At 29.9% G+C, this 12,122-nt stretch overlaps 2 protein-coding genes across 2 annotated transcripts in view; one reads left to right on the forward strand and one right to left on the reverse strand.

Moving 5' to 3' along the window:
• Positions 1–5,585, reverse strand: part of Fer2LCH (ferritin 2 light chain) — a 29,920-nt gene extending 24,335 nt beyond the window's left edge. Inside the window, exons 1-2 of the mRNA XM_075367346.1 lie at positions 5,563–5,585; positions 3,408–3,524 (exon numbers count right to left, since the gene is read on the reverse strand). Of these exons, the coding sequence (XP_075223461.1) occupies positions 3,408–3,519 (112 nt within the window). The 5' untranslated portion in view covers positions 3,520–3,524; positions 5,563–5,585. The remainder of the gene's footprint in view (positions 1–3,407; positions 3,525–5,562) is intronic.
• Positions 5,586–8,587: 3,002 nt separating this feature from the next.
• Fer1HCH (ferritin 1 heavy chain) overlaps positions 8,588–12,122 on the forward strand; it is a 50,543-nt gene continuing 47,008 nt past the window's right edge. The window contains exon 1 of the mRNA XM_075367347.1: positions 8,588–8,942. Coding sequence (XP_075223462.1) covers positions 8,861–8,942 — 82 coding nt within the window. The 5' untranslated portion in view covers positions 8,588–8,860. The remainder of the gene's footprint in view (positions 8,943–12,122) is intronic.

Genomic DNA, 12,122 nt, shown 5'->3' on the forward strand with positions numbered 1-12,122 from the left:
TAATAGACATAAAAGTGGTTATGATGAAATGAAAAGAAAGCCATGGAATAGAATCAGATGGAGATAAATAGTGGTAATATTAATCTTAATGGAGATAAAATTAGTGGTAACAATAAAAATCAATACAATGATTGCATCTGTAAGTTATGTTGACATGCAGAAACATTTTTTGCTGAATTACACCATTTAGGATTGCAATACTGACGGAAAAAATTCCAAAAGAATAGGATTGAATGACACAGTGTGAACTTCAATAAATATTTAAAGAAACGTGTTTCCAGGTCATATAATTTCAGGCAATGGTGACTAATTGGTCATCAAGGTCCTGGATTTAACTGCATCATAATTCTTCATGTGGGGGTTTTGAAGTTTAAGAGGTTAAAAAACAAATCCTTCAATATCAAATATGGAAACAGCTGATGTAAGATCTTTATACAGCAGCATTTCACAACCTGGAGGTTGCAAATTTAGCCAAAAGTTTTACTACTGAACGATAATGAAATCATTTTATGAGAAAATGAAATCATTTATTATAAACATTCTACTTAAATTTATAAGTACGCATGTAAAGAAAACAAATTAATGAGATGGTTGCAATTGTTTTTTATTTAAAAGTTTCTCCATACATCAGCGTTTCTCAAGTTTTCAGTATTTGTGACCCAATTTTCAATTATAATTTTCATCGCACCTCACTCTCATACAATAACAATATACATAATAATAATGTATTTTGAGGTTTTTGACGCTAAAGTTACACTACAGCCTTGATTATAAACCTTAAAAATTACCAAGAATAAGTAAATTTATTGTTATTTGGCAACACCAATTTGCTGCTTTGACAAAACCAGAATCAATGCTCTTTGTCTTAAATCCACCATATCGGACATTCTCGCGGCTTCACTACAAGTTCCGATTTTCTCAAACATACTGAAACGTCTGCACGACCGTCTGTTCAAAAATATATAAATGCTGTACCTTGTTCAATTCCAGTCTAAGTTGAATCAATCCTATCACTATTGAATCTATCATGAATGTGTATGTTTTAATTTGTGTGTCAATTGCAATTCACTGTATTAGATAATCATAGTATATATCAGCATCATTATATTTATACAGAATCATGGATAAATTCTTAAGTGGGCATAAGCGAGCATTAAACAATAGTGAAGCATCAATAAATGCACAGATGAGCGTGGTTCCAAAAAAAAAAAAAAAATCAAGAAAATATTCTCAAAGATTACTTATATTTTGAGTTTACCAGTATTGAAGTAAATGAAGAAGAAAGGCCCCTGCGAGTCATTTGGTCAAAAATTTTGGCAATGGACAGCATGAAACCTAATAAACTTAAACAGCATTTGGAAACACTTCATAGTGAGTACATTAACACACCCCTGAGAGTTCTTTAAATTCAAATTAAAATCATATGAAAAGCAAAGATCATTTCTAAAAAAAACTTTATCTGTGAGTGAAAAAGCTTTACTTGCCTCTAAAAAAGTTTCATATAAAACATGTGAAGTGTAATTATAACATTTTATTAGCAGTTCGATGAGCTGGTCATGAATGTCAACTGGGAATTTAACAGCTGCAAAAACATTTTCACTAAATGGATTCAATACCTATCTCTTCAAGAAATCATTCTTATTTTTTGAGAAATACTGTGCCCAAATGAATTTTTGGCTTACAGAACTGCATCTTCAAGCTATGCAAACTGCGATGAATAATAGTGTCTTCATCTAAATTTTTTCAATACAATTGGGAGTGAGTGGAAACAACAGAATTTTTGCTTTGAAGTCAAATAATCCAAATATCAAGCTTCTTAAAGAAGATATAAACTTATTCTGCCATTAATAAAATGTTTGTATCATGTCCTTGTAAACTCATTCAAGTCGTTTAAATGTGAAAATGCATCAGCTCAGCTAAGCCAACAGCAACATATAGGCATTATTTTATAACAACATTGGGAATGACATTTGTTTATCATTAATTGATCTCACAATTTCAATAACCCAATTAACACTTTCTCCTGTGATAACCATCTGTATGGAAGAGATCTATTTTTTTACCCATTTATTGCATAGTTTAGCAAACAACCTATGCTGTAATAGTTGACTTTTAATAAAATTAACCATTTTTATAGCTCTAGAAAGAATTTGTTTGAGATTTTCCAGCATATTTTTTATGGCAAGAGCATGTCTCTGAAGAAAGTAGTGTATTCATTCCACCCTTGGTATAAGACTACCTTTTAATTTTTTCAGAAATTCACTGTTCTTTCCTGTTATCAACCTTGCATAATCACTGCATACTGCAGTACATCATTTTGTATAATCTATGTTATAGTTTTTATTAGATTAATAAAAAACATCAAAAAGACATTGTCCTGTTTCATGACCAGGTATTGTTTTGCAAAACAACATACTTTCTTTGACTGATCTATCGCTACCACATTCATATCTCACAAATCATAAGAACTGAGAAATGTTTGCCGAATCTGTTAATTTATCAAATTAAATATTAAAAAATTCATTTGAACTCACTTGCTGAATTATCTGATCACAAATATCAGCAGGCATATTCGATCAATTCACCTTGACACTGTATCATTAGAAAGTGAAATTTGTTCAATTTTTTTGCTTCTTCTACACTTATTATAACACTGACCATAATTGCATTACTTGCACTCATTTGACAAAGGAAACATATTTTTCTAAATTTTTAACTTTTATTTATTTTAACTGGGGTGCAACATAAGGGACATCTTCCTTAAATGTTATCGCTTGGATGATTTCAATAACCTGGAAGGCATTTTTTAATAAAACATTCAATAAAATCATGCACACTTATAAAATGCCATTTTATAAGTACACCCATCATCTTATTTTTTACATAATTCCGTACCCAATTACATAAATAATTTGATAACTATATATGAAAACTGAAATTACAATGGTACAAACAAAGATATCAACAAATTACTACGCCTCCTGATAAAACTGTGCAAGAAATTTTTGGAGCTTGATAGAAATATGGAGAAATTTATCCTTTAAATTCTGTTAAATAAAATATTCTGAAGAGACTAAACAGAACAACATTGACTTTTCAACAAGTAAAAGCAAGAAACATTTTATACATGGTACTGCTAGTAAAGTAATAATAAAACCTGATGGTAGTCCACATACTATATCTCCAATCTGCAGTAAACATAGTTAGGCAACAGCACTCATTTCTATTAATCTTATACCATCTAATAGTGCCATTTTTTTTTCTACAAGACTGCTTACTGTATTTAAAGATACGACACAGATTAATGTATAACAAAGCAACATATTTTTCACAATTAATCTCAATTCATTAAATAAATTAACAATTATCACAAAAATATATACTTATAGAAAAAAATTGAAATCTACCTTCTGTTGTACTTTTACACAAGTTATCAATATTTGAATAACATTCATCATTTGCAGGATATGCAACTGCAACTAGTCCAAGAATACCAAACAAAATGGCTAAGCACCTCATTGTGTCTGAAAAATAAATCATTCTTTAACAGAAGTTCATTACACTGCAAGAAAATGAAGATTTAAAACACACTAACATAGTTGGTCCAATAAACTAATCTGTTGGGACCTGACAGATTGTAGGTGAGTCGACTCACTACCCAACTTGAGACTGGTCCAACCAATCAACCTGTCAAGTGCAACAGAGTGGAGGTGAGACTCCATACCACAATTTTGATACATTTTTCAGTTGTTAGCCATATGAATGAAAGTTCATCATGCTAAACTAAAAATATTCCAGAAGCTAAACTACATTAATGATTTTAAACTTCACTTCAGTCTCAGTCTCAAAGTTAGATGCAAATGATTTTAATGAAAACATAATTTCATATAGATTTTAACGAAACACTCTCCTTAACGGAGTGTTTCAGTGAATTACTCAACACAGTGCAACTATTAATTTAAAAAAACTAAGAAACGCTGTGTCTCTGTCAAATGGTTGTTATTCTAGTATATATATATATATATATATATATAATTTTTCTTTGCTTGATGATAGCTCCACATAAGCTACAGGCTTGGACATGGGATAAGGAAAATGGAATTTTGTGGGCTATGAAAAAATTCCACACCTGACAGGGATTCAATTCAGGGGATTTCTGAATAAAAAGCTGAGATGCTACCACTCCACTATATACATTGACAATTCTTACCATAGAAAAAAATTATTTTGAATTTAAAAATATAATTTATCCATATCATTACAGCTGATATTTCATATCATTCTGGAAACATCTATAATGGACTCAAAAATTGTAAGTTTCTTTTTAAGGATGTCTAGTATGGTATTATTTAAAACATTTTTTTTATAAATCTTGATAAGACTCTTTCCTTACACCTCTAGTGCTGTAATGAGGTGAAGATGTATTCCACACACATTTAAGTTTCCAGAAGTTGCAATAATGTTATCCATTCACTTTGTCACTATGTGATGATTTTAAAATAACAATACTTAAATTAACAAGCTAAAGGTGATACTTTTAAATTAAATTTTTAAAACAAATTTTATGAATAACATAAACATGTTACCATTTCATCACTGTGTGGAGTGGCCATTCAGACCAACCCCAAATGTTATTAACATTTCTCAACAATATTGAAATAATAATATATTTTGAATGTTTGTTTCTATCTATCACCCTAACAGAAAGACAACACTTTATCTTTATATCGAGAAAACTCATATTTTAAAGATACTTTCCAGTTAAAACCAGCAACTTAGGATTAATTTGGAAAGTGGAAAGTTCATTTACATTTAACATTTCAAATGCAGCTATCATATCTATCTAGAAAAATAAGGCGACTAAAGCTCACATACTTTATTTAAGAAATAATATTCTACAATTTTATGAAAGAAATAATAACAATAACTTAATTCATTCATGTATAATAGCAATAGTATTTATCCAAGTGAATGGAACACCACAAATGTATAATGAAAACAAACACAAGATCACAAATGAGCTGTTATTTATGAAATCAAATTAAGTCAGCTCAAGTTATACAAAGGCAGAATATTTGATTAGTACAAATTTATTTGAAAAATCTAGAACTATATGAATTTTTTAATATACTTTGTAAGTATGCCTTATAACTTAATTATATTAAGTAATAAAATAATCTTCTTATTTTACTAATAAAATCAACTTTTTCAACAAAATTTTGCTACTTAAATTTTTTTTTATCATGATTAAGCTGGCAGGATTGATTCTATTCTTACTTTTCTCTTCTATACTGATCTTTTACCCTCAATATATAATTACTACATTTAACAACCTCAATTATCTACTTTTATCTTAATCTTTCTCTTCAATTTTTATCTTTAATACATCCCTACATCAGAAAACTAAATCTGGATATCTCAAGAATCACCTGCATTTTTTCATCTCCGCATGAATCTGCACAAATTTCTATCTATATTTGTCAGTCTTAAGACATATTTATTTATTAGAAAATTCCTTTAAGCATTTACATATACAAAAAAGATCTATAGAGGCATACATACCCGTACATATGTTGGTCCAATAATTAAAAAAATTATATATTTTACACAAACTGTGAAATATACGTCACTCAATTAAAACTGTACATAAATAAATTATACTTTAAAATTTAAAAAAAATAATGTTTTAGTAAGTAAAATGATCATGACAAACAAAAAAATATAAAATACATTCGTAGAAGATAAATCATAAGTCCTCTATACAATATTAATCTTTTTGATTTGCGCTTTCAATTTTTGTTTTAACATTTTTTTATTAACATCAAGATCCTTAAATTCATTTGGCAATTCATTAAAATAGTTCTGGAGTAGTAGACAGCTTCTTTGTTCAATTGTTAACATGTATTTAGGTAACTTAGTACTTTTAAAACGAGTGTTAATTGGATTCTCAATAAACTCAATTTTTAATTCATTATATAGAAGGTACACAATAGAATTCACAACAAAATCACGCCTGATGTCTAACAGTCTGTCTGGATCCTGTTTACAGATTTATTTTAAAAATACTTTTTTTGTAACAAATACCTCTATTCAATTCCTATAATTAATGTTTTATTACTATAAAGCATTACAGTTTATACAAATTATTTCTGTCAATCTTTTACAAAAAAAAAACAATATTACATAGGTTACAAACAGAGAGAGGTGAGGGGAATTAATTTAATAATAAATTAGAAGTCAAAACAATAATGATCCAGCAAGTTTAGATGTTTTCTGTAAAACATAAAGAAATAGAAAGCTATATAAAAGATGCATCACTTTATAAATAAATCTCATCTATGTATTTTATGCCAGTGATTATTTTTTGCCACTGGATAGTATAATCATTATTACATCCTGGTTTTGTTCATATGAGTATGGCTGTTAAATGCACTTATTGTATATCTATTGGTTTGCTACGTTCACTATACCCTTTATTTTCGATGTATTATTCTTTAAAATTTGAATCTGGTACTTGCTAATGACAAATGAAGTTGGCAGTGAAACTTCTTCAAGCATAATATTTTCCTATTAAGCATATGTGTGCAAAAAGGCATGAAATGATGCTTTATATTACAAGAAGTACAAGCAAACATGTAGTAATAATGAAAATATGAGGACATGTAATTCAAGAATTCTGTTTACAATGGCTACTCAATTTCTGTACTTGGGAGGGATGTGAACTCATTTTCATGAAATGATGTGATTAGAAGGGTATTCTCCACAATAGTGGATTTACAGAGAAAAATATATCCAACTGTTATATGACAGTATTTGTATTTGACAGAAAGCATTCACTTCCTTATGAAAATATGTGATCAGTTGTTTCTCATTTAATGTTTATAATTATAAATGCATTCATCTGAAAATGACTATCTGTTCTATTGCATGAAGTGCCTACAAAACAAATGAGATTAAAAAGGCAAGATGTTCAGCTTAATCACAATTTTTTAATCTCTAAAATAATGTCTATACGCAAACTATTGAAAAATTATGGGTGTCTACAAAATGGTGTCATGCTATGTAAAGTCAACACTTACATAGCTTCTTAGCAAAGTTCATTCACTGTAGCATAATTTTTAAGATATGTGTTTAAGATTTTAAGAAAAATAACAATGAAATGACGGAAAAAATCAGATGGCAGTCAATGCATTAGAGATTGGGTAAAATAAACACAAGTGATTTAAAGAGGATTCTATCTTCTTTTTAGAAAATACAATAGAACAAAAATTAAATTAAAATAGATTAGAAATCCAGACAGTTTATAAGCACTCGCATAATAATTTGGAAGCTAGCAGTTTATTTTTCACAGAAATTAAAAAGTACAGGTTTATGTACTTTTAAGGTACAGTAGTAAGACATCTTCAAACTGATAAAAATGTGGTTCTTATAAATGGTTTTAAAAAACACAGTTATACGCCCAAACCCAGTTAGAAAATCGTTTTTAATCTGGTAACTTTTACTATGTAAAAATTTCTTTCAAAAACTAACATTTTTATGCATTTTAAAAAGTGGATACCGGTACATAGAGCACTTGTGCATGGATATTACAACATATACCGTAAGCATATGATAAAGATGACTAAACTCTCCTGGGTTTCATACTTTCAGTATTATAGCACATATACACAAACACACACATTTTAGTGCTATTATATTTACAGAAATGGAATTATGCGATTTTTAGGAAAGTTTCACTGCACTGATAAGGTCAAATTTTCAACTTTAATGTTTAACAATAGAAATTTGTTATAGATTCATCCTATTTCAATTTTTTTTGGGCTACATAAAGAATCATAAATTCAATACACTGTACAAAATATGAACTAGTTAAAAAAAAGGAGTTCAACTTTCATACTAGAGCTTTTCAATTCAATTTTAAATCCTACTTTTTAGTTCTAAGAAAGCCCTCAACTTTCTTATAATTGTAAAAAATCGTTAACCTTTAAAAACTGAGAAACTTCTATTATTTAGGTACAGATTACAAACAAAGACATCAAGAAACAGCAAAATATATACAATTATATCTAACTAAATATTATTTGAAGGTATTTATGGATACCATAAAACTTCAGCGAATATAACATTACAACGTTAAACAAATGTAAAACAATGAACTATTAACAATAATAATGATCTCAAATATAAAAAAAAAGTATATATATATATATATATATATATAAAACACAGTAATTAAAATCTTTTAAGGGACATATCTTACTAATGAGAATACATTAATGTAGGGGTAGAATAGATAAAAACTAATTATATTTAAGTTCTTTGTTAGAAATAAAATAGTTTTCCTAACCTTTACAATTTTTAATTAAAATTACAAATTAATGTTTTAAATTACAATTGTAATTTACCTGCTTTAAGAAGTAATTAGAAAATATGAAAAAAGTACGCTAGGTTGAAACGGATAATTCTTTCAGATCAAAGACGTTTCAGCAACACGAAACGCCAATACTTATAACCTGAATATACCCACTTACAATACTAATGTTTAAAATCTACTTTGCGCATGCGCTTAGTTAAGTGCGTAATTAGTTTTTGAGGTTATCTGAGAATGTTCGATGGCTGCTAATATAAGTAATGATTGAGTGATTTTCTTTGTTACACAGTGGTGCATTTTTGTTATCTGTAACATATTAGTATTGAAAGTTCGCTTCGTTTTATTATTGTTTGTGTCACCTTCTATGCCAGTGTGTATAAAGGTCGACGACAGTAAGATTAATATTTTGTATTAAAATCATTCAGTCATAACCTTTTTGTCTAGGAAGATTTTACTGTTATAAAAAGTGCAGAAAGTAATATTTTCAACATGAATTCCATGAATGTCATTGGCACATTTTTAACATTATTTTTGGTATCTCTTCCACACGTCTTGTCGGAATCGTTTCACTGTAAGTTTTACATATGAAATAAAATTGTTTAGTTAAGTTAGTTGTAAATTACGTTGGACATCAAATATACATTTCATTACTTAGTGTTTTTAGTTGTGAGGATTGGTTGTTTTGTTCAAAAAATTGGGAAATTGTAGTCCTCTTCATACTTGAAAATATACAGAGGGAAAAATTGTTAATATCACAGAGTGAAGTGGCATCATGAAACAAACTGCATAGCCAGTTAGTGTTTTTAACAAGTCTCTAAACCAGTTAAAAACTCATGTATCGAGTTTAATGTTGTAAAAATTAATTATTTAGATCCCAATCAATCGTAGATTAACATTGGTTATCAGCGATCCTGAGATTTAACAACACTTAAGGCCTAGTAATTCACTGCAGACGTTTTTACCATGTAAAATTTAAGGATCAGTTAATTGTTAATGGAAGTTTAACGAAGTATGAACACTTTCTCAATAAATGTTTGATTTTTGGAAGTTTGCTGAACTAGGACAGTTGGTACATAGAGAAATTTTTGACTCTTCAGTTCTAGGGATTTTTTTATATGTACATATATTTTGATTCAGTGGGATCTGGCTTGTATTGTATAATTGTTTTTTTTTTTTTTTTTTTTTTGTCTTCAGTCATTTGACTGGTTTGATGCAGCTCTCCAAGATTCCCTATCTAGTGCTAGTCGTTTCATTTCAGTATACCCTCTACATCCTACATCCCCAACAATTTGTTTTACATACTCCAAACGTGGCCTGCCTACACAATTTTTCCCTTCTACCTGTCCTTCCAATATTAAAGCGACTATTCCAGGATGCCTTAGTATGTGGCCTATAAGTCTGTCTCTTCTTTTAGCTATATTTTTCCAAATGCTACTTTCTTCACCTATTTGCCGCAATACCTCTTCATTTGTCACTTTATCCACCCATCTGATTTTTAACATTCTCCTATAGCACCACATTTCAAAAGCTTCTAATCTTTTTTTCTCAGATACTCCGATTGTCCAAGTTTCACTTCCATATAAAGCGACACTCCAAACATACACTTTCAAAAATCTTTGCCTGACATTTAAATTCATTTTTGATGTAAACAAATTATATTTCTTACTGAAGGCTCGTTTAGCTTGTGCTATTCGGCATTTTATATCGCTCCTGCTTCGTCCATCTTTAGTAATTTTACTTCCCAAATAACAAAATTCTTCTACCTCCATAATCTTTTCTCCTCCTATTTTCACATTCAGTGGTCCATCTTTGTTATTTCTACTACATTTCATTACTTTTGTTTTGTTCTTGTTTATTTTCATGCGATAGTTTTTGCGTAGGACTTCATCTATACCGTTCATTGTTTCTTCTAAATCCTTTTTACTCTCGGCTAGAATTACTATATCATCAGCAAATCGTAGCATCTTTATCTTTTCACCTTGTACTGTTACTCCGAATCTAAATTGTTCTTTAACATCATTAACTGCTAGTTCCATGTAAAGATTAAAAAGTAACGGCGATAGGGAACATCCTTGTCGGACTCCCTTTCTTATTAGGGCTTCTTTCTTATGTTCTTCAATTGTTATTGTTGCTGTTTGGTTCCTGTACATGTTAGCAATTGTTCTTCTATCTCTGTATTTGAACCCTAATTTTTTTAAAATGCTGAACATTTTATTCCAGTCTACGTTATCGAAAGCCTTTTCTAGGTCTATAAACGCCAAGTATGTTGGTTTGTTTTTCTTTAATCTTCCTTCTACTATTAATCTGAGGCCTAAAATTGCTTCCCTTGTCCCTATACTTTTCCTGAAACCAAATTGGTCTTCTCCTAATACTTCTTCCACTCTCCTCTCAATTCTTCTGTATAAAATTCTAGTTAAGATTTTTGATGCATGACTAGTTAAACTAATTGTTCTGTATTCTTCACATTTATCTGCCCCTGCTTTCTTTGGTATCATAACTATAACACTTTTTTTGAAGTCTGATGGAAATTCCCCATTTTCATAAATATTACACACCAGTTTGTATAATCTATCAATCGCTTCCTCACCTGCACTGCGCAGTAATTCTACAGGTATTCCGTCTATTCCAGGAGCTTTTCTGCCATTTAAATCTTTTAATGCTCTCTTAAATTCAGATCTCAGTATTGTTTCTTCCATTTCATCCTCCTCAACTTCCTCTTCTTCCTCTATAACACCATTTTCTAATTCATTTCCTCCGTATAACTCTTCAATATATTCCACCCATCTATCGACTTTACCTTTCGTATTATATATTGGTGTACCATCTTTGTTTAACACATTATTAGATTTTAATTTATGTACCCCAAAATTTTCCTTAACTTTCCTGTATGCTCCGTCTATTTTACCAATGTTCATTTCTCTTTCCACTTCTGAACACTTTTCTTTAATCCACTCTTCTTTCGCCAGTTTGCACTTCCTGTTTATAGCATTTCTTAATTGCCGATAGTTCCTTTTACTTTCTTCATCACTAGCATTCTTATATTTTCTACGTTCATCCATCAGCTGCAATATATCGTCTGAAACCCAAGGTTTTCTACCAGTTCTCTTTATTCTGCCTAAGTTTGCTTCTGCTGATTTAAGAATTTCCTTTTTAACATTCTCCCATTCTTCTTCTACATTTTCTACCTTATCTTTTTTACTCAGACCTCTTGCGATGTCCTCCTCAAAAATCTTCTTTACCTCCTCTTCCTCAAGCTTCTCTAAATTCCACCGATTCATCTGACATCTTTTCTTCAGGTTTTTAAACCCCAATCTACATTTCATTATCACCAAATTATGGTCGCTATCAATGTCTGCTCCAGGGTAAGTTTTGCAGTCAACGAGTTGATTTCTAAATCTTTGCTTAACCATGATATAATCTATCTGATACCTTGCAGTATCGCCTGGCTTTTTCCAAGTGTATATTCTTCTATTATGATTTTTAAATTGGGTGTTGGCAATTACTAAATTATACTTCGTGCAAAACTCTATAAGTCGGTCCCCTCTTTCATTCCTTTTCCCCAGCCCGTATTCACCCACTATATTTCCTTCCTTGCCTTCTCCAATGCTTGCATTCCAATCTCCAACTATTATTAAATTTTCATCTCCTTTTACGTGTTTAATTGCTTCATCAATCTCTTCGTATACACCCTCTACCTCATCATCATCATGGGCGCTTGTAGGCATATAGACGTTAACAATCGTTGTCGGTT

The sequence above is a fragment of the Lycorma delicatula genome, chromosome 5 (assembly GCF_047948215.1).
Source record: "Lycorma delicatula isolate Av1 chromosome 5, ASM4794821v1, whole genome shotgun sequence".
Classification (NCBI taxonomy): domain Eukaryota; kingdom Metazoa; phylum Arthropoda; class Insecta; order Hemiptera; family Fulgoridae; genus Lycorma; species Lycorma delicatula.